The 23372-nt window shown below is 41.4% G+C and overlaps 2 protein-coding genes across 6 annotated transcripts; both read right to left on the reverse strand.

Annotated features, from left to right (window-relative positions):
• Positions 1–382: 382 nt before the first annotated feature.
• dmrt2a (doublesex and mab-3 related transcription factor 2a) lies at positions 383–6706 on the reverse strand. Its single transcript, XM_071537649.1, has 4 exons — positions 6538–6706; positions 4828–5252; positions 2254–2356; positions 383–1791 (listed from the first exon to the last, which is right to left on the reverse strand). Exons 2-4 carry the CDS (start codon positions 5197–5199, stop codon positions 662–664), a joined length of 1605 nt encoding a protein of 534 aa, XP_071393750.1. The 5' UTR covers positions 5200–5252; positions 6538–6706; the 3' UTR covers positions 383–661.
• Positions 6707–17401: 10695 nt separating this feature from the next.
• On the reverse strand, positions 17402–21154 carry dmrt3a (doublesex and mab-3 related transcription factor 3a). 5 transcript variants are annotated; one of them, XM_071537655.1, is made up of 3 exons: positions 20829–21154; positions 18663–18670; positions 17402–18441 (listed from the first exon to the last, which is right to left on the reverse strand). In XM_071537655.1, exons 1-3 carry the CDS (start codon positions 21152–21154, stop codon positions 17402–17404), a joined length of 1374 nt encoding a protein of 457 aa, XP_071393756.1. The 5 variants fall into 5 exon arrangements, with proteins under 5 accessions (XP_071393756.1, XP_071393754.1, XP_071393755.1 ...); XM_071537653.1 differs by lacking the exon at positions 18663–18670 and having other exon boundaries at positions 20764–21154; XM_071537654.1 differs by lacking the exon at positions 18663–18670 and having other exon boundaries at positions 17402–18430; positions 20759–21154.
• Between the last annotated feature and the right edge of the window lie 2218 nt (positions 21155–23372).

Raw genomic sequence — 23372 nt, forward strand, 5'->3', positions numbered from 1 at the left:
TGTTACGTTACCATGATACCATGATTAACATATTTTAACATACAAACATATCACCATCAGTGGCACACAAATTAACACAAACAAATGTGCCAAAGTGCTAATTTTAAAGGAATTAAGAATGTATAATAAGCTATTCTCAATGTGTGTGTGTGTGTGTGTTATGTCAAATGAGTGTTAAATATTTTTGCTGCTTCTTTGTAAACCTTGTTTTTTCAGATTTAACTGCTTTTGGTATAAGTATGAATCTAACACCATCCTGATACATTTGTCAGTGCAGAAAAAAACTCCTTGACCTAAAAAAAAAACCTGTTCACAGTTAAATACGTTATAACTTGAGCATAAAATGAAATACAAGACTTTTTACGGAAAGAGTTCAGTCTTATAAAGTTTATTGACATGAGGAAAACATTGGGATAATGTTTAAATACTCTACACGATAAAGTTATTTAAAACATGCACATGTAAAATATAATATACATAAATATTACATCGGGATTTCCAAAAAAAGAACAAAAATAATTTCTAGCTTTTCTAAGTTTGAGATGCAGTGCCTGTGTCTTTTATTTTATTTTTTCCTTTGACTCCAAAACCATTGAGATGAACTTGAACATTATGAGACAAACCTGCCGTTTATAGTGCAAGACGGGACGCTGAGTGGAAATCAGTGGAATGCTCGGCTCATGGCAGGTGTGGGTCGTTTCAGTATGGCTTCCACCGAGAAAGACAAAGACTCGCCGGATCCCATCTTGGTCCCAACCGGCTTGGACAGGAAGTCTTTGGCGTACCTGTCGGCGGTTTTGACGCCCTGAACGTCCCTGTATTTTCGGGCGGCCTCCTCTAACAGCTCTTTGCAGTAGGGACCCCTGAGCTCCGGCCCGGCCCCGGCCCCGGCCCCGGCCCCGGTCCCGGCCCCCGCCCCGGCTTTTTCGCTCAGGGAGTGCTGGATCAGAGAGTGAAAGGAGTTGAGTTTCATGGAGAGCGTGTGCTTGGCGCTGTCCTTGTTCAGCTTGTTCAGGACGTGGCTCGGGGGCTGGGAGTGGGGGTTGCTGGGAAAGGATTGTCCGAAGCTCCTCTTAGGGGGGGAGAAGGCCGAGCACTCCCTCTGCCCGGCCTGGGTGACGCCGGGCGGCGGGTGATCGGCCCGCTGAGGCTCCGACGGCTCCTGCGGCGCCGCCGCGGCTCGGGACCCCTCCAGCTTAGCGGCGACGGCCAGAGCGGCGTCCTGCTCCGGCGGCTGGCTCTCGGCGGGCACGGCCTTGGGCTCCCACACGGCGCCCGGCTTCATGTTCTGCACCGCCGTGGCGTTGAACAGGCACTGCTGGTAGAGGAGGGCGTCGCCCAGGTTGGCGGCGCCGCGGGGCCACATCATGAAGCCGCCGCGCGACGGCTGCAGCGGGTAGTGGCGGTAGGTGGTGGCGACGCTGACGTTGGAGGAGATGAGCTCGACGTTGGCCGAGCCGCCGCCGTACTGCACGGACAGATCCAGGCAGTTGGGGCCGAGGAAGTTGCAAAGCTCTTTGGGCTGCGGCTCCACCTGGGCCGCCGGTGAGTAGGCCGTCTTGTAGGAGTTGTACTCGGCGCTGTGGTGCACCATGCTGTTGGGGAAGAGCAGCGAGGCCGTGGCCGCCTGGCTGTTCTCCAGCAGCTCTCGCTCTTTGTACTCCCGCTCCAGCATGATGGTCTCCAGCTCCTTGTCGGCGAAGGCCCTTCTCTTCCTCATGCGGTCGCTCAGCGGCGGGGGGAGAGACGGGTTGGTCCCCAGATATGGATCGGACTGGACCGGACGGTATCCTGCCATGAAAAGTATGGACGTTAAATTCAAGGTTTCTGATGTATTTTCTTTTAACTATGACATTTAATGTGTTTTGGATTATAGCTGATGTCAAAGATTTTTCACTCTTGTGTGTTAACAGTTTAAACATGGGATTAAATATAAACATGCTGAAGAATAAAATCTATCAAAAAAAATCATAAAATGTGACATCATGCTAGAGATGCAAATCAGTTAAATTATTGCATGCTATAGAATATTTTAATAAATCACAGCTTACAGGTTAAGTCCATATCACCCTTTTGGTGTTGTTAATGGAAAAGGAAAAGTAATCCAAGACAAGCTAAGAGAGGAAAAGGAGTTTTATTAGAGTTGAAAAGGGACAGAAGGTGAGCCAAGAGAAGCAGAAAAGGGTAAGGAACTCCTAAAGCAAAGTCTAATTACGATATAAAACATGTTTCTAATTTTCGGTGTTGCCTTACCTTCTAGGATGCTTTTGGCCAGCATGGTGGACGGCCGAATGTGTCGTTGATATATTGTCCTCCTCTCTGCTGGAATTTGCTTCCCAGAAATTCCTTTCTTATCCTAATAAATCGAGACAACAAAAAAGGACTCAAAACATGCTTTCAAGATTTTTTCCCCCCTGATCCTTAAATAATGCCTGATTTGTCACAGATAATGTCTGTGTTTGGATAATATAACCAAGCATCTTAATAATAATCCACTTGAAGGCTATAATATTGTTAGAAGAGGCTAGATTTAAAGCGGCTAAAGCAGGTTTACAGAGCGTAACAATTTAAAATGGGATGTAGGCCTATCAAAGACCTCATACACTGAATATTTAGAGTTTGATAAGCCTTATAGTTAGATAACTGTAGTAGAAAAACACTATTTAAAAACTGTTTAATACACCTATTCCTTCTTTAGCATAAGAAACAATCATTCTGAAAAATCTTCATCAGTACTTAACCTGGCACATTATTCTACACTGCAATGTTTTCATAAGCCTATGTAATAACAGTTGTACATTCAGTTAGACAAAGCAAGAGCTGTGCACACACACACACACACACACACACATTTGTACTACACTTGTGAGGACCCTTATTCCCTAACCCTAACCTTAACCCGTACCCTAACCTAAACAAAATAATTCTAATTCTAATCTTAACCCTAAACTCAAGTCTTAACCCTAAACAAGCCCCTTGTTGGAGTCAAAATATCCTGACTTGGCAGGATTTTCTTCATCTTTCTACCCTTGTGAGGACATTTGGTCCCCATAAGGGTAGAAAAACTAGAACACACACACATACACACATGATAACGGCTCTATAAATAAAGGTTATTACGATTAGAATATTGTTATTTCTCTTCTAGGTGGCCTCTTGCAGTCAGACTAACTCCACTTTTCTTCCCTTCGCTCTTTTCTTCTTTCTTTTTCTCTCCTTTTATTAAACAGAAACTGTAATTCAGTGTGTATAGGTGAACTTCTATATAAAATAGATTATAGGCAAGCCCATTGTGTTTCTGACCCCGAGTTTTGACACCCTTCAGTGGATTATCTGTTCGGCTGTCAAGTGTGTCCCTGAGAATGAAGAAGCTTTAGCAGGCCAACTGTCTGCCTGATCTACAGTCAATACACCGATACAGGAAACCAGATCTTTTTTCCGCTGATACAGCAAGCCAGAACTTTTTGTTTTTAAACGAACGCTCATATTACACTCATGAATGGCATTAAGTCATGCTACAGCCCGTTTACTTTAGCTTGTTCATTTCATGATGGACTGGCCTACTGTGAGTAACTAGGCTACTTATACATTTCAAATAAGAGGAAAACTCAAGCCAAGTTTCATAGGAATATGAAAACCTAGGTATGTTATGATAAAGCTCCTTCATTGACTGATGCTCAATTGAATAATAAATGGACGAATAGTGTAAATCGTGCATTTTTTTAATGCAGCAAATGGTTGCACTGCTAACCATCAACAATCAGAAGGTGATATGTCATTCAAAGGCAGAGAAATCAAAGAAACTGCCTACCAGACACTTCAAGTGCTGTTTGAACAACCATATTTATGGCTTGAGTGCACATGAATGACCCAACAAAGTGGTAAATAATACTGGGGAAAGTCAGAAATAACTGAGCTGCTGAGATGTGACACTTAGGGGGCGAACATATAAGCCATGACAATAACGTAATTTATTACTATACGTTATTGTTTGGCATCCCATGTAGATAACTAGTATTGTTGTACGTTCTTATTTTCACTCTTTGTTTAACTTTTAGCCTGTCACACATTTTTGTTTTAAATAAATTAAGACATCAATTACATGCCTGACATGGATTTTCTCCTCTTCATTCTGCCACCGCAGCAGAAAGTACTTTTGTCATGGTGTCCATTTTGTTACTGTCATCGACCAAAAGCACTTCAATGCGTGACAACTCCTAGCCTTTTTACGACTTCCAATCTCAGAAGTATAGGGGCTTAGGAGGAGCACTTGAAGGCAGCATTATGCCCCCAGAAACACAACGGGCTTGCCTATAATCTTCACAAGTTCACCCATACACACTGAATTAAAGTCTCTATATAAGAAAGCGAGAGAGAGAGAGAGAGAGAGAGAGTGTGGAAGAAAAGAGGAGGCTGACTGCAAGAGATCAACAACTAGAGGAGAAATAATAATATTCTAATAGTGATATTTAGAGCACTTCAATGCATGAAAACTTCAGAAGTAGGAGGTGATGAGCTGCAATATGGGATGAACTGAACAGATAATCCACTGACACACACACACACATCCTTGTATAGGCTACTTCTATCCTAACGCCTCATTCCTTATTCCCTAATCATAATCCTCACCACTACATGCCTAAATTTAACCCTTCCCCTTACCTTAACCTAATCCTAATTCTAAATTTAACCCTAAAAACTAAGTCCTAACCCTGAAACAGCCTCTTGAAGAAGTGAGGACCAGCCATTCACAAAAATGCCCTCACTCTCTCTCTCTCACACACACACACACACACACACACACACACACACACACACCTTGCCTACCTCTGTGGCTTGCTGCCTCCTCAGTGCCACCTGAGCCGCCATCACCCTCTGCCTCTCCACCACCAGCAGGCAGTTGGCGCACTGGCAGTCCCTCCAGCGGCAGAAGCGCTTGTGTCCCTTCAGGCAGGACACCACGCCGTGGTTCCGGCACCGGGCGCACTTCGGCGTCCGGCTCAGCTTCCTCTGGTCCCCGGGACACAGGCCGCCGCCGCCGCTGGGGCCCGGCTTGTCGTCGCCCTTGCCCCCGTCTCCCCCGTCCTCGTCCTCGGGGCCGGGCGGCGCCGAGCCGGGGTTGTAGTCCGCCTGGTCGTCGCTCTCCGTTTCCAGACTCTCCACGTCGATTTCAAACTCGCAACCGGCGCTGTCTGTCATGGCTGCTGCCCAAGTCCTCGGCCCAGCTTTCTGATAAGATACCCAACTTCTGTCTGGGAAGAAAGATACGGAAATGAAGCCTATATGTTTCAAACAAAAAGATTATAACAAAAACTCAATATTCCTCTCTCCGGTGGGGGTGGGGAATCGATGTCCAATGTCCTCGCCTGCTCGTTACATTACTTTTCCGTTACAAAAATTGACGGTTGACAGAAAATATAACGTTAGGATAACTTAATATCCTCTCCTATATGGGAAACCAAATAGCATGGATGTCCAATGTTCTTGTCATCTTAACCGAAAGAAAAACGAGAACGTAATGAGAATAGCCTACTTCCATCCGGAGAAAATAAACTTTTCTGCCGTTTCACATCCGAGCTAGCTTAAAGTGTGTAACGGCTAATTCTGACGAAACGAAATCGGTGTATGTGGATGGGATGAAGTTTTGGGGGTTATTCAACTTTTCATCTTCAGTCTAATATTTAGAGGAGGTGATAACAAAAGTATCGACTTATTTTTTCACTGGTAGAGTAGGCCTAGTAGACTATTAATAAAATAGTAGAAATTAGTCGAAACAGTAGATAGCCTAAGTCAATTTCTACACAGGAAGAACTCCAAAACAGACCAACTGATGCAAAAAAAATGTTTTAAATTTATTTAACCTATAAGGTGCAAAAGGGACAAAAAAGTGCAAAATCTTAAAAAGTAGGCTACATAATAGTAATATCGCTCATACCATTAGCCCATCATCATGTTTGAATAGAGCAATACCAGACTTTATAGCCTATTGTCATCAATTAGCCTATTCACACAACCAATAGGCTGGCAGGACAGTGGTTCAATGGCTGGCACTAGTTAGGTGAGTCCGAATTTAATCTTGTAGTTTTTATCATTATTATAGAGCGAAAAGAGAAAAGTTGACAGTATATTTTGAAGCCATATCTTAAATAAATTACATCGGGGGAGCATTTGGTCCCTCTAAACTGACAGATTAGTGACCTATTTTATGTCTAAAAATGTAGGCTATTACATCAACCAATTAATAATAGGCTACATCCAGTCAGTCCTCGGTCACTGCTCCACTTTGTCCACAGAAATGTAGTCTGTATAACCGGGTTTAGAAGTTTTGGTGGCAGTTAACAGACTATTTGATGCAGGGATTTTGTCAAACTTTATGGGCTAGTGTTTATTAAATTGACACCTTGAATATACCAGGTGACAGTGATGTTAGAGAAATCTCAATCTTAATCTCGACCCCATCGATATTATCGGACCTATGCTTCCATTAACTACACAGTGGTAAATGAACAAATACATGCGTAAAGAGTTCGTTTTTACCTCCAGAAGAAGATTCAGCGATCCTCTATCCAGGTTTTGCAGCAATGTGGCAAAGCGACAGCCACGTAGTTACTGCTGTGATGAAACACACACACTCCAGACCCCAGAATAACCTTGTAATTAGCTGTTAATTGAGCCGGTGAATGGCCCTCACACACTCTGCAGGATCCTGACTTTCCTCTGAGGCAGAGACACCCAGCGCCACTCCTATGAGCAACTGCACTGTCCGCTGTCTGGGCTGTGATTGGCTGCTTTTCAGCCTCCTTGGGCCAATAGGATTGCAAGCAGTGTTTGGGAGGCTCACGTGTCTCAGTACTCCGATTACTTCTCCCATCAATTTCAGTTTCAGTGATAATGTTACAGTTACTTATTACAAAAATACATAGATGTTTTTGTTTTGTTGCTAGCATAACGCTTCTTTGAGGTGCAGCAACATACTGTAAAGTAATAATGTAGCAAGTAATAGGCCAACCGTCACTTGTGGGGGGTGTAACGTAGGCTAAAAGTAATGTAACGAGTAGAGTAACGAATTAGGCTACTGCATCCAGGCAGTAATAAGAAGAGCAGTGAATAGCCTTTTATACATTGAGATGAAACTTTTAATCGTCTCCTTGGAGAAATTGATAATAGCCTATTATCATTAGGCTACTGAGTAACTAGTAATGACTAATGAGTTACTTTATTGAGTATGCTAATTAGCTACAGCTCAACAGTGATTTGCTGCAGCATTGGAACTGATTAAACTATTCAGTTACAATGTGGGGATGTGGCCTAGGCCTAAGACACTGCACACTTAAATCCAGGTCATATCGATATATAAAACGATCTGATTCAAGACTAATTGATGTGCAAACACGCATTCCTGTTGTAAGATTTTGGATAGCCTACTTACGTTGTTATCAATAGCATTTTCATTATTTTGGTGTTTAGGTTTATGTTGTGTATAGGCCTTTAACACTGTGCGAATCTGTATGTAAAAAATTCTGCCCATGTTCTTGAATTGGAAATTACAATGATCGGCAAATAGTCTTTTCAGAACTTAGTGCATCTATTTCTTATGAACCAACACATTTTTTTTACAAGGTCACTATGAACATGCAGGCTAATAAAAAAGGTAGCCTACTAATATAGCCTAATAGAAAAACTACAAACCCCTGCTATAGGAATATTATAGAGATACCATAGGAGATTAAAAAAATATAATTAGGTAGAATAAAGTCACTATAAACTCACTATTGAGTAGGCTACCACAAAGTACAAGTTATAGGAATATTATAGTGATGCCACAGCAGATAAAACGCCATTAAGTCACTATAAACTTAATATTGAGCACCATAGATTCACTGTAAGTCGCTATATGAATATTATAGATATCATTTGTTAGACAGGGTTCAACCGGCCTGTCTGCAGTCTGCTGGCCGTGTGAAAGAGCAGGCAGACAGGTGAAATGTTACATTCCCCTAATCACGTCTGTCCCCGGCTGGGCAAAAGTAACTGAGTCCAGATTGGATGATTAGAGTGTTTTCACAACAAACAGGCCTGAGAAAACACCGTGTCAGCATGCGGGACAGTCCCGCACACAACAAAACTGACAACAACACCGGCTGAGCGCAGGTTACACACCTGACACACAGCTTTATGAAAGGAAACTCACAATACAAATACTTGCTATACTTAAACCCAAGCCCAAAGCCTAAACTAGCCTAACTTTAACCCTTACATACCTAATCCCAAATCTAATTATTTTAACCCTAAACCCAACTCCTAACCCTAAAAAACTTTAACCCTTACTATACTTAATCCTATCTTAACCAAAAAAAAAATACAGATCCTAAAAAAACAGTCTTAACCGTTGCCATGACTAATCCCAAATCCTAACCCTAAAAAACTTTAACCCTTCCCGTATCCCATAATCTTAACCCTAAACCCTAAAAGATCCTAAAAAAAAAAAAGCCATAAAATGCCATACCTACTCCCAAATCCTAGCCCTACAAAACACTTAAACACTTAACCATACCATATCCTATAATACTAATTTTAACACTAAATCCTAATCTTAATCGAGCCCCAAGTGAGGTCCATCAAAACGTCCTCAATTTGGAGGACATATGGTCCTCACCAGGATAAAAACACACTTTTTTGACTGATTTTACCTCCATCTAATGCTCAAACTGAACTTGACTTTTCCTATTATGTTCATTCATCATGATAAAAAACAGACAACATTCAGACAACCACTGTGTGACAACCTAACCTGTGTTCGACAATTAATAACTTTTTCTCAGAATAAGATAACTACGTGAAAGGGAGTTCAACTTCAAGCCAGCATCTCAGGCTTTCTATACATATATTAAAAAAAAAATACAGCTTTAATTATACTGTTGCTCGGGAATTTGGTTGGGAGGTGTGACAACCTGTCCTAACGTTTCTCTGAAAGTTTAACTGATTTTTGTGCATATTGGTGTCTGTTATCATGAAGATCGTTAGTTCCCCCTCCTGTTTATTGTCCACTCCATCACTGGCTGTCACACAGGAGTTCAGTCTTGACTTTAAAAGAGGAATTTCGTCCTCATCTCAGTCTTTGTCTGCATCCGGTTGACAGAAAGCTCGGCTTAAAATATGACATCCGCAGAATTTACATAGCGCCCATCCACTTCCATGGGAACTGACGCAGGACAATAGAGAAAAGGAGCTTGACGAGGCTGAAAATAAGGTGTTGACGTTGGGTATTATTAAAATATAATACCTTTTGTCTGTTTAGTTGTAATGTAAAATCAGTGAACCAAATCGAGCTGAGTCAAAAGCTGTAAGATGTGAAGGGTTATGGATTCCTGTTCCGGATGCATATGTTCTCTTTAAAATATTAATTTCCAGGAGGATTAATCCCAGTCACAATCCGGGTATATTCGGGATTACATTTAATCAGAAAACCTCGCCTGAGTCCAATTTCTGAGTCTGTCAAGTGAAAATTATATCGAATAACTTGAAACTAAAGCTGTAATCTTCAATTTCATTGTATAAGGCCTCACAAATAATACGGTAAATTAATTCAAATTAAATGCTAATTGTGGCGTTTTAAATGTGGAAAAACGTGCCTGTAATGAGATCTAAAACCCAGGGCAAGTCTATAAAATAAGACTCATTATACCTTAGATTTTTTTTTTTACATCAAGATCACAACCCTAAAAATCACTATAATAGGCTATTCCTATAATATTCATATACTATAGGGTGGTAGCGTACTATAAGGAATTTATAGTGACTTTATGGCATTTTTTCCTCTTATGATAGCTCTATAATATTCCTATAATATTCCTATAAGGACTTATAGCCTACTGTATGGCACTTAATTGTGATTTAATACTTAATAGCGAGTTTATAGTGATCTTAGTAGCCTACTTTATAGTATTTTTTTTTTATCTCCTATGGTATGACTGTAATATTCCTATAGTATTCCTGTAAGGACTTGTAGCGTTTGTGATAGTCAATTTTACTTCATGGCATTTAATCTCCTATAGTAGCCTAACTCTATAGCCTATAATATTCCTATAATATTCTTATAATAGCGACTTTGGGGTTTTGCTGTCAGGCTATTTGTAGGCCTGTAGTATCCCTCTAAATTGTATTATAGGATTACTAGATCTTTTCCGTGAGGGAATAAAAAACGAGTGATTTTTACACTTGGAGTAAATGGGGAAACGGCTGCATGTCAGTTTCACTCACTTCTACACTTCTTTCTTTCTTTCTTCCTTTTTTTTTTTTTTAAATGAGGACATCCAGCACTCTTAACCCTTCCTCCATGTGGTGAAGACGTCAGGCCTGCAGGTGCAGCTTTGCCACTTCTCCTTAATTTATTACGGAGGTTACGGCCGGCCACCCCGGGGTGCCGCTTCCACACCAAGAATGCTTTGATCCTCCAAACGCGCTGGACGGTCAGACAGGAGGATCTTCATACAGCCGGGATGAGATGGACCCTCCAGGTGAAATGTGTTTGTCTGTGTCCGCTGTAGCTGCCTCATTATGGCCCCGGCGGTGGTTCTCAAAACTGGGGTCCGGGGTCCTCCAGGGGTCCCCGAGGGGGTTCCAAGGCGGCCCCTCAAAGCCAAAATGAGGAATGGTTTGATTTAACTTTAATTTAAGTCGCTGTAATGATCCCAATTATGACAAGTTAATGTATAAGAATTACATCTAACCACAAAAATCTCATTTGGGGTTCCAGAATTGTCAAATGGGGGGGTCAGTGGTCTAAGATGTATAGCCTACATTTGGGGGTCTGATACATTAAAAGGTCTGGGAACCCCTTGTCTAGCTATAAGTCATATGATGCCTGTAAAATATATGTAAAAGGTGTTAGACTTTCATTATTATTATGTGTGATGAAATAGGCCTAAATAGCCCCATGCCATCGTGACCTGTTATGGGATCCCCTAACGAAAAATCAGCATAATATTCCTATGGTGATTTATGGTGTATCTGCTGTACTCAGTACTGGATTCATAGTGACCTTATAGTACTTAATACTTTTTTTTTTTTTATTCCTATAATATTCCTATAGGGACTTATAATGTGTCTCTGTTGCTCAATACTGAATGTAGTGACCATATATTGCTTGTTGTATATCTTTATTTTCTATAATTTCAATAAAAAAAATCTTATAGTATTCCTATAGTGAGTTATAGTGTGTGGTACTCAATAGTGAGTTCATAGTGACCTTAAAGTACTTCACTTATCTCCCATGGTGTCACTCTAATATTTCTATAATATTCCTATTGGGGCTTAAAGCGTATCTGCGGTGCTCAGTATTGAATTTATAATAACCTTGTTGTACTTTATGGTATTTTTTTATCTCCTAAAGTTACAATATTCCTATGGAGACTTATAGTTTAGGATGATGTATATGTATAATATCTGTCTAAAATGTATTATAGGATTAGTAGGCTATAGTTCTTTTTCCTCGCCTATAAGGTTAATTCGGGGTATAAATGACTTGATAGGCCATTTGTAATGCATTAGGCCCGTCCCTTTCTTAATAGACGCAGCTCTGGGGGAAACACAGACACATGCTGACACTTTCCCACACGCCGCCCAGTTTACCTTCGCCGTGATTGAAACAACAGCATCTATGTTGGAAGTGTCCCGCTGCGCAGGCCGTAAAGTGTAACAGGAGCCGCGTATAGACAGAAGAGCTGTGTGGGATCACTGGGGATCCTGTTATGTTAATTAGCCTCTGATGGACCGACAACACATGCGACCGACCCGCTGAAGACTAAACCAGGCTCCGTCCGATGGATCCCGTGTCTGATATGAAACCTGGAAAATTCACATCCCGTTTCATTTGTAAATAGCTCACACCTTTTCACATAGAGTCGATTTTGTTCCTACAGTGTCCATTCATTCATTTATAAGCAGTGATGTGGTGTAAAATAAAATAAAAGGTGGGTCAAATAAGACTTCCAGTGATCATCAAAAGGAAAACAACCAGTAATATAAACTAAAATAAATAGCTACTTTCAGAAAAGCATCAATTTATGCTTTTCTCCCTAAAAGACCCTATCCTCCTCTTATAATTTACATCAGTCTGATACAGTATAAATCTTATCTTATAGTATCTTATAAAGCTTTTGCAACCAGCTCCTATTTCATTCTTCATTTTAACCTATTGTCATGCAGTAGCTAATATGAACTGGTCTACATCATGGCAACAGTTTTCCCTGCAGATATTTACTCTGAACTTCAACTTTATTTAAATGAAACTTCACCTGATTATTTGCATTGCACCAGCAGCTGTTATCTGTAGCCTATGCAGTAGAAATGTTCACGTGAAATAAATGATGGCGGTGATTCCCTCGAAGACCATTTATCCCACAGTACTGTATACCTCCAGTATTTTACCTGATAAAACCCAGAAGTCCCTCTGCTGACCGCTGGGCGGCAGACTGGAGCAGGGAGACAGGGTCACTCACCTCTTTAAGGAAACAACTTTCCATTTTAGTGAGTAGAGAGTAAGAAAGTAAGAGAGTGAGAGTAGAGAACAACTGTTTTCCTCCCTGTCTGTTATTTGAATGCTCCCCCCCCTCCCTTAATAACTCCTGTCTCGATGCCGTTTAGCAAATTTGCACGTTCAAATCCCTAAACTCCCCTCCCTCAGTAAAATGCCTTTGAACAAAGTTGTGAGTTCAAATTCTTTGAACCAGCTGGGGGAAAACTGGGTGGGAAAAGCGAATGAGAAACGCTCTCCCCTCCCTCAGCAAGGTTGTGGGTTCAGTCCTGGGACTGGGTGAGAGGAGAATGAGAAACGCTGAGAAAAGAGATCTTACATTGAAATCTCTTGATACATTTTTTTCATTAAATACTCTACAAAAAGAACAAATTATTAGACTCGGGTTAGACTTGGACTACAGAGCCTGGCTTTTTGCTTGTGATAGAAAAACATGATGTAGAACTTGAATGAATTCAGTTCAAAATCTATGGATGTAGATCAATTAGACCACTAGATGGCGCCATTGTAAAGGTTTAAAAACCCACACAACCAAGTGGGATTGAAGTGTAGGCCAATGGTAGAGCAGATGAGACAAATAACTAAGGAGGATGTGGAGGGTAAACCCACCTAAACTCAATTTATCCATCTTTTCATTTGCAAAATAGGATTTCCCTCCGTTTCAGGCTGACATGCAGGTAAATTCATACTATACATCATATTAATTAGTATTACACTGCTCTGAGAATGACGCTAGGGTCTTTTAAGGGACAAAGAAGCATAAATTAATGTTTTTATGAAATTATAATTGATTTTTATTTACACTGGTGATATTTGTCATATGATGATCACTGTCTGGAGGTCATAGTTCACCTTTTTATTTGCCTCTAACTTACTTAATATAAAGTCAGGGTGACCCACCACACCGATTCAATGGTAATACTGTCTTTAAATTAAGAATCAACACAAAAAAAAGTGATCAGTGAGGAACCTCCATCATATCAGAGGCAGATGATACTGACTGATCGATACCCGATATTTAATAAAAGATAAATATTGACCCAATATACTGGTGTGACTCTGAGTCTTTGGCAAAATTCTTACTACAGCCCAACATAAGATATTAAATAAGCAGCTGAAACTATGTAAACTAGATAATAGGCTGGTATCTGTCCAACTGGCTCTTGTCCATGTTTTTATTATTGAGTGGACACACACACACACACACACACACACACACACACACACACACACACACACACAGTCCTTAAAGCTAGATGCAAACTGACAACAGGGTGAAAAATGCCTCTATGAATGCAGTGACACAAAGCCAATGTTTCATTATCTGCTCTATTATGAAATGAGCTCATAAGACCACAGAGCAACATGATTCTACCTAAGAATCCAGTTTGATATATTTAAATAATTAAACCCTAATTATACAAATGTATTGCTAGGGAAAACATGTGAATAGTTCAATATCCACGAGATCCTGTTTTTTTTTTTTAATTTTAATTAAAGTCAAGCACTCATCACTGTGATGTTTCTGCACTGCACTTCCCAGAGATCACCTGTCAATCAAACAGTGTGGGCGGAGCTTGGATTTTCTGTTGCTGCAGTTTGAGTTTCTCTTTTCTCTGTCAGTTCAGCCATGGTGGCTATCGCTGCTCATGCTAACTACCCAGTTCTTCTTCTTCTTCTGTTTATTACAAACAAACCGGAAACGTAAAACGCATCACTTCCTGTAAGGCAGAGGATTTTTCCCAGGAAAGAGCTACCAGATATCGGCTGTTTGGAACAGACAGTGGAAAAGCTTTATGAACTGGATATAGGTTGAATATATATTGTGTTATATCAATTGGCAGTAGAGAGTAGCAAAATGGGCATATATTTCTATAACAATGTCACAGATTGTTACTTTAATGTTACTGTAACTCAATGTAACTTTAATGTACTTTAAGTCATCATTGTCAGAAGAGCTAATATCATAAAAACAGATGTAGTTAATATGTACCAAGTGTGTAATTATCCAGTTATTCATATTTCACATCACATGGATTTAAAAGCCCCCAGCTGTTATTTTCTCAACAGAAAGAGGTTGTGGTCTGACTCAGTACACCACCCTGCATCGGCTCATCCTGTCCTCAGGTTGTTATTGTCGAGCTGTTGGCTGACAACTGGCTCTTATGAACCTTTAGTCATTCAGGTTCCCAGTGACCATCAGCAACACAACCAGCTTAATCACAAAGGCCCAACAGAAGATGCTCATCCAGCTCTTCTCACAACCAATCCTGCTCTGATTTCATTTCATGGCATTGAAAGCATCTCCACCTCCTCCGTCTCAGGCCGGTTTATCTCTGCTTCCTGCTTCTGCTCTGGACTTCCTCCTTTTATTTGTGACTTAGTGGATGTGTTGCTAAGTGATTTTTTTTTTTTGTTTTTGAGCTATCCATCCCACTTTTATTTGTGATTTAGTGCAGTGACTCTCAACCTTTTTCATACAATGGACTCCTAATTTAGTCCACATTAGAGCCACGGACCCCCATTTGATGAGATTTTGTCTCTCGGACCCAAATCTGAGAATATTTTTATTGTCAGATATGATTTTGTCCAGAATTCCATGACTATTTGCATTGTAGGTAGAGAGATAACAGAGAAACTATGAACAAAATAGTCTTTTCTTCTCCATTCTCTAATTGTGTTAACTGCTTGTAAATTCAATAATGCTGAAATTTAACAATTCATCAAGTTGCTGGGGACCCCCTGGAACCCCCTCAAGGACCCCTGGTGGTCCCCAGACCCCACATTGAGAACCACTGATTTAGTGGATGAGTTGCTAAGTGATTTTTTTTTTGTTTTTGAGCTATCCATCCCACTTTTATTTGTGATTTAGTGGATGAGTTGCTAAGTGATTTCTTTTTCTCAATTACTCAAGAGATGAAGTTATTATATAGAGCTATCGTATGTATTAGACAGGCTTTGAGTTGGTGTTTGTTGTTGTGTGTCTTAGTGGTTGTGTTATGTATTGAGTATTATTGTGAGTATGAATGTTACAGATGTGTATTGATGTATTTTCTGTTATTGAAGTATTGCTAAAAATGCTAATGGGGACCCCAGGAAGAGTAGCTACTGTTACAATACAGCAGCTAATGGGGATCTAAATAAACAAACAAACAAACATCCAGTAGAGCGTCTGTGAGACTTAATACTGTTACTTTACTTTTTTTGTTTATCACTATGGTATTTATTACCGCTTGAGAGATACATGCACAATCTCACACTACTTATCGTGTCTGCACAGCCCTACATGTGACTTCAGATGATGCTATGACAGCTTTCAGCCTCAGGAATGTATGTTCTCCAATGCCCATGTGATTTATTTATTCCACACAACAAATGTTTTCACCATATGTGTAACTTGATGGTAAACTGCATTAACGCATTACTGGACATTATTGGACTGGTTGAATAAATATATGTTAAACGATACGTAACACGTGGAAATATAAGTTATGTCTGACTTTTTTTTTTTTTTAATCCAATTTGAGTTATCCACATATTCATTATCTCTGAATGTTACTTTATGCTTGTGTGGTGTTCTTTTTCTTTCTGAATAGCCTTTTGGGGTTAAATATTTAAAAAAGATAGAAAGCACATAACAGGTTTGCCATATGGGAAGTCAAATCTTCGATGCTCCGCACTCCATCCAGATAAAACCTTATAACCTCCAAGATCACAGTATATTTTCAATTATAAGCCCTTCACTGTTCCTTTGGCATCATATGTAACGTCCTGTTGCACTCGCACCATGTTATGTTTGGGTATTCTGTGATATTCTGCAAGTCAATACATCTTTGCACCTAGACAAGACACCAATTCCTGTACATTTATTGTACTTTGTGAGTGAAATGAGCCTGAGTCTAATCTTTTAGATCCATAGCACCTTTCAGATGTTAATCGTGTCTCAAATGGCTTTTTATGGTGTTATTTATTTGTTGTGTACTGTGAATGCAATGTCTATATTGTTTGTTGTCTGTATGAGTTGATTTGGTGGAAAATGAGTTTCCCACTGGGGATTAATAAAGATGTCTAATCTAATCTAATCTGATATTCGTATTACATTTTAGTAAAGGATTATGATTCATATACCAGTGCTACAATGCCAATCTTGAGAAACACAAATTTTACATATTTACATTTTCTGATGTTTAATTTTACTTTAAATAATGTACTTTTTGAACTAATAAAACCACACTCAGTCAGTTAAGCACTTACAGATATCACAGGACAATGTTTGTTTGTTTTTTAAATTTAAGTAACTAAAGACCTTTGGTAAAAAAAAATAAGTTAATCATTACTCAACATCATTAACGTGCATGTTTCCCAGCTGTTTATGGGAGAATACGCAGCCTAATATCTGACACTGCATTCCCAGGCCAAGACATTTCATTAAGTCTACGGCCTGTAATGAAATCTGATTGTTTCATTTAGGCAGCAACACTAACGACAGCAATCTGATCCATTTAGACTATTCTCAAGGTTTATTTGGCATACTCTTGACATGCATTGGTGATCCTTACATCGAACATTTTCACAGTACTAAACATGCTTACAGGAAATAGCTGATAGGTTTTCAAAACAATGTGACCGATCACATTCTGTTACATTCATCCATTTTGGTCATATATCCGTCTGACACTGGGGAGCAACGAGGGACGATGTTAAAAAGCTTAACGGTTAACATCACTTTCAAGGGGTGATTTGCTTGATAAAGTTCAATTCAATCCCCTCTTTTTTTTGTATTAACACATACTGGATATCCATTCACAATACATTTTTGGTGCTTCGGCTTCAGTTCATCATCATCATCATCATCATCATCATCATCTAGGTGGATGAGTTCAGGATGCGGGAGTCTGCCGAGTCGGAGCGCTCGTCGTAGTCCTCGTCGGGGGAGTAGAGGCCGGGCTTGGGTCCCAGCGAGCACCCCTCCTCCTGGATGCTGATGCGCTGCTCTTCGGACGGCCTGGAGGCGAGGAGGGGCGAGCCGCGGAACACGGAGCCCCCCGGGACGACGGCGGCGGCGGAGGCGGCGGCGGGGGGGAAGGGCGAGACGTACTGCGCCGCCGAGCGGAGCTGGTACTGCTGCTGGAGAGTCATGGTATTCCACAGCGTCACGTCGTTGTGCACGAAGGGGCTGGCCTGGCTGCGGGTCAGGGAGTTACGCAGCATGAGCGGGTAGCGGGCCGGCTGGGGGAAGGACGGGTGCTGCAGCGGGACGCCCAGGGGCCCCGCCGACACCACCCCCGAGGCCGAGTCGGACGAGAACCGGAGGGACTCGGGCACCCGGAAGGCCGAGCCCACCGACCACTTGGCGGAGGAGGACACCGGGTGGTAGGAGCCCAGCGTGTGTTCGAACAGGTGTCCGTTGGAAGGCAGCACCAGGGCGGAGTCGGGGTGGGGGTCGGCGTGCGGGTGGGCGCCGCCGTCCGGGCTTCGGCTGGACAGCAGCACCTCGATGGCCCCCACCAGGTCGCCCCCGCAGCCCCGCAGGATCAGCTCCAGGACGGGAGGCTTGTGAGCGGGGAAGATCTTCTTCAGGACCTCCAGCGGCGGCCGGTTGGCCCGCAGGTTGAAGGGCAGGCTGATGGAGCCGGCGAGGCCTTCGATCAGGACGCTCTGCTCCGCCGGGACGGGGAACTTCTGGGGACTCTCGGCTTTGGCCTCCCGCTCGCCGCCGCCGCCGCAGGCTTTAGGCAGGCTGTAGCGGCTCTCCTCCGGGTGAGGGGGGGGGTCGGGGGGGTCGGGGGTGTAGCAGGAGTTGGGTTTGGAGCCTTCCGGGGAGCTGACGGGGTCCTGCTCCTTCTCGCTGGAGCTGCCCCCGTTCTCTCCGCCCGACGCCTCGCCGGGACCGTCCTCCGCCGGCTCTACGGGCCAAGAGAAAAGAAAACAGTGAAGAAACGTGTCCGGGCAAGAAAATAATAAAACAAACAACGAAGAAACATAGTGGGGGGAAAAGAAGGCAATAGGAATAAAGCTGCTTTGAGGCGTTAAACGAATTAGGAATATGAACCTGTCTGCAGAATAACACACACACTGCACTTCTTCAGTTTGAGCTCCTCTCCCATTAAAATCAAGGCCAAGCCACTCGGCCCTCTTAAAGAGAAAGGTAACATACAATTAATAGGCTGTCAACTTGTCTGCAACACAGCGATTTATGTGGATTTACTTTTTTCCCCTCTCCGAAGCTGTTAACACAAAGTGCTGACTGTGTGTCAGTGAGGAATCTACCCTCGATGCCTTTTGACCACATTTTGTAAACAGATTGCCTGTTGCTTGGTAACATTTCATTTGAAGCTGACCTCCTGCTAGAAATATGGCGATTACATTCGATTTGCCCTGTCCAGCGTTGATTACTGTAATCTTTTAAACCGCTAAGCTCTATTTGTCAAAATGAAACGGGGCTGATGTGAAGTCGATGCCAATTTGCTCGGCCTTGTGTCCGACTGCTGTTCTCAAAACAGCCAGGAATCAGATGCAAGACCACAAAAAGCATTAAGCTATACACTGGAAATATTTCAATAATAAATAAAACATGCATGATCTTTTGAAGTGATGTTTGTATATGGGTGGAATATTGACCATAGTGCCTTCTGGTAAAAAACTAAATAAACACATCCTTAATCAACTGAATTATAAATAGAAAGCCACTGAAATTACTATGGCAGGCTTAACTCCAAATAAAAAAATAAAAAAGAAGATTTATAGGCTCCAAGGGACCACATGTTTCAGGCAGTTTCCAAAATCCCATTTATTCTGATATTTTAAACTTCTGTATATAAAGACTGCCTTGGCTTCGATTCTAACAAAAAACGAATTAATAAAAAAATAAATAAAAGACTAGTCTTTGTTAATGTGACGTAAATGTAAAATAAGGTAAATACATAAATACATAGCCTATGCAAAATAAATAGAATAGAAATGTAATTAAATTCATAGTACTCTCAATGTTGCTCTAACTCCCATTATAATGCCATTATAATTATAACTCTGAATATATATTCAATATATATATTTTAGACGGTCTATATTAAAAATTATTACCAAAAAGAACAGTTGTTATAGCAATTCACCCCGTTATATAAAACAAAAATCAAAACACAAATGGGGTTTGTTGTCCATGAGATCAAACTAAATGAATAAATGTGAAATTTATCCTAGAAGGTTTGACCAGGTTTTTTCTTTTTCTAAATATTTCATTAAAAATGTGCTAAAAGTGAAATAGCTTCTGTGTGTTTTGTGACACGTTTGTGAATTTTGCTTCTATATACAGTTATGTCCTGTGAATGTATTTACTTATTTATTTTTACTCAGTTTTAGTGAGCCTGTTAAGATTTGACTCACAAGAAAACCTTGAAAAACGCCTTTTAGAGATGGCGTCTATAAAGCCTGTAAATAAAGGCTGCGAAGTAAATTCTTATCTAAACGCCCTGTTACAAAATCCCATAATATTCATTTCGTAGAAAAGGTGTTTGGCCTGTTGGGTAACTTCAGTGTTACTCACGTTTTACACAAGAAACATGGCAGCATCTTAAAAGAAATTTTTTTTTGCAAATGTTTGTAAGCGAAGGTCCTCAGTCAGGTCCTCAGTCAGCTGATACTGAAACATTTTCCACACTGGCTTCAGCTTCACTATCAGAAACTCTTCTGTCAGTTCAGGCGGCATATGGAAGATTAATCTCAATTGAAATCTTTGTCTCTTTTATTACTCATCTATTTATTAGAGGAGGTCGGACGGTCTGAGCATGACGTCAGTGAACTCTTGATTATATTTCCAGATTATTTTCTGAATATTAATTTGTTAAAATAATGCGATAGTGATCAAATAGGCCTGAGACAATTTGGCATCTTAGTGTAACCTACTAGCATGTTCTATTTATTTATTTTTGTATTATATTATAGGGCTATTATTATTATCATTATTATTTATTATTGTTGTTTTTTGCTTGTTTTTTTGTTTTGTTTTTTAGCCTATTTTATTTTATTTTGTCAAACAGCACATCTCCACGTTTTTTCCCTTTACATTCATGATTTTCGTCCCATCAAAAAAGCGTATAGGCCTGTAAGAGTATAACTGCCACATGCTAGATATTTAATTGCAGCCTTTTAATTGCAATCTTTCCCCCTCTTTTGTTGCGGATGTCTCAACAGACTGTGCCCGGTCCTACCTGAGCCGGGCGGTGCTCCGCCTCTGTCTCCGGTCTGTCCCGGCTCCGAGCCGCTCCACCTCAGCTCCAGCTCCTCGGTCCTCGGCGGGGCGCCCTGGCTCCCCTCGCCGGCCCCGGGCAAGCCGATGCCGGGCAGCGCTCTGAGCGACTCCGGGATGAGGCTCTCCAGACTCTCGTTGGCCTGCTGCCTGCGGAGCGCCACCTGGGCCGCCATGACCCGCTGCCGCTCGATGATCAGGATGCACTTCTCGCAGGTGCAGTCTTTGAAGCGGCAGTAGCGCTTGTGCCCCTTCAGCCAGGACAGCACGCCGTGGTTCCTGCACCGGGCGCACTTGGGGGTCCTCTGCAGCGGAGCCCGGGGCTGAGACACCGGAGCCCCCATGTACAGGTAGGGGGACCCGTAGCCATTCATTCTGTCCCGGCGGCGGTCAGACGCAACGTGTTTTCCAAGACGCACAAGTGTCTCTGCGGAGAGGCGAGGCGAGGCGGGGCGGAGAGCTGTCAGCGGCGGCGGTCACACAGATCCAGCTGGATGAAGCTGCTCTGCTGCACGCATGACGGGATGAGGATAAGAGGTGTGGGCTCGCAGTGCTGGATCCACCTTTCCACCAGGCTGACAGGACAGATATGCATCAGCCCTGACACGCGCTTATGGAGACGAGTAACCAAACGCTGTCACTCGCGTCAAGGCGCGTCCACACTGCAAAAAATGTCCATCAAGTCATTTAGAGCAGGACTGACTCGTAAAATTGTGTTTATCCTCTTAACAAAGGGGGGAAATCTGCCAGTGAGGGTGAGATCATTCCCCTGTTTCCAATTCAGCTTCACCCGTTTGGACATTTTTCTTTGAAACAAATGACAGTATCTTTGAAAGCCTCTCGATTCAAGAAACCTCTTGTAACAATTTAATTTACAATTGAGATCAGTGAAATCATCTCTCCTCCCATGGGCAGATGTTTCACTTGCTAAGAAAAATAAGATTGTAAGACTCACTACTAGTCTAAATGACTTTTAAAGATGGCTATTTCTGCAATCCAAGGCAATTCCTATAGTAAAGACATACATGAGCTTACAGGCTCATCAAGGGAGCTTCAATAAAACCTCAAGAGATTTTATCATAGAAGATGATAAACTCAAGCCTTGATGATTCAGCTCTTTATAGACTGTATCAGGAAAAGCTGAATCCCTGCATGAAACTAACCCTAACCACTAAAGCCTTCAGACAAAGTTAAAAAAGACCAGCTATAAACGATTTAGACACAATTTTACGCACGAGTCAAAGTAGGTTATCTACACCAATTTGTAGAGTGGGTGGGATTTTTTTGTTTTTTGTTTGTTTTGGTAAATAGTATTCCTTAGGCCTTATATTTATCCATAGTCAGTTATAATTACCAACAATTCAACATGAAACTACAATCTAAACTGAGGATAAGAACATAATTGCCTAAAGGATAATTGCCAAATCGTGATCTTGGACTTGTGTTTCATCTCGGTGAGTCTGAGATACTGAGCATCAAAAAAAGACTTCCCAGCTGGCAAAACTGTTGTGTTGCTTTCTATCTTTTTTAAACATTTAACCCCAAACGCTTCTTTAATAAATAACACCACACAAACATAACATTCAAACATCATGAATATGTGGATATCTCAATTTGGATAAAAAAAAAAAAAAAGTCAGATAGAGCCTTATAATTTCCTGCAGGCCCACAGGGTCTAAGAAATTAATTCCGACCAAATATAATGCACGGTGGCTTCTCTCACCTTTACACAACCTTACATAGCTCAGATGATTAGGCCTTTACATGTTGAGCGTTATAAAAAACCCCTTTGGGAACTAAGAGCAAATGTTTAGGATGCTGATATGTCCCTTCGCTCGGCCTAATAGAGGGCATTGAAACATAACACCGGACAAAGCCGGGGCCCATTTCTGACCGTAAAAAAGGTTTATTCAAGCAAATAATGGGATCCGAGGCGCGCGGCTTACAGAGAATAAGAGCACGGTAAACTTCCCCGCGTGAAGCCCGTCTCCAGGGCTATTAAGCTTTTAATTGGAAAATAGCAGAGGAAATTTCAAGGTGACTAGAGTGGCTTTGCAGTTTGTGCCGGCCGAGTAGATTTGTGGGAGTGGGAGGCGGCGGGTGAACGCCTACACGACAATGCATAATAAATTTATTCATGTTGTTCGTTGATAAGAGTAAAACACAAACCTGAATAAAAGTTTATACTGCCGGATGGATTGTAATTGGCATTCGGCCTTTTTTTTTTTTTTTTTTTTTTTTTGCAGGAATTTGATGCATTGAAAATAAGTTTACAGAGCAAAGAGACTGTCATCATGTAAATCGTATAATATGCTGAGGCATCTAATTTTTCACATTATTTACAAACAAACAAAATAAATTGTAATAGGCTTAACGAGAAATATATTTTCTCTATAGGCCTAGTAGATTCTATAGTAATCCCATAATAAAAAATTAGATGGATATACAAACAGCAAAATTACAAGTCCCTATATATTATAGAATTAGAGGAATATCTAGTGATACCATAGGATATAAGTAGGATAAGGTCAGAGTTCAACAGATCCCTAAGGGAATATTATAGGAATATTATAGGAATATTGTATGAGATAA

Source organism: Centroberyx affinis, unplaced genomic scaffold, assembly GCF_046629955.1.
Source record: "Centroberyx affinis isolate AG114_WGS23_722 - 3 ecotype Tasmania unplaced genomic scaffold, CSIRO-AGI_Caff_v1 ptg003092l_1, whole genome shotgun sequence".
NCBI classification, from domain to species: Eukaryota; Metazoa; Chordata; class Actinopteri; order Beryciformes; family Berycidae; genus Centroberyx; species Centroberyx affinis.

What these genes read in the sequence shown, in the direction of transcription:
- dmrt2a (XM_071537649.1), bottom strand. Translation starts at nt 5,199, where the DNA reads ATGACAGACAGCGCCGGTTGCGAGTTTGAAATCGACGTGGAGAGTCTG. An exon ending in GGAGGCAGCAAGCCACAGAG is followed by an intron (nt 2,357 to 4,827) that starts GTAGGCAAGGTG and finishes TCGATTTATTAG; the next exon opens with GATAAGAAAGGAATTTCTGG. An exon ending in GGCCAAAAGCATCCTAGAAG is followed by an intron (nt 1,792 to 2,253) that starts GTAAGGCAACAC and finishes TTTTCATGGCAG; the next exon opens with GATACCGTCCGGTCCAGTCC.
- dmrt3a (XM_071537650.1), bottom strand. Translation starts at nt 21,154, where the DNA reads ATGAATGGCTACGGGTCCCCCTACCTGTACATGGGGGCTCCGGTGTCT. An exon ending in CGGAGCACCGCCCGGCTCAG is followed by an intron (nt 18,442 to 20,742) that starts GTAGGACCGGGC and finishes CTTGGCCCGTAG; the next exon opens with AGCCGGCGGAGGACGGTCCC.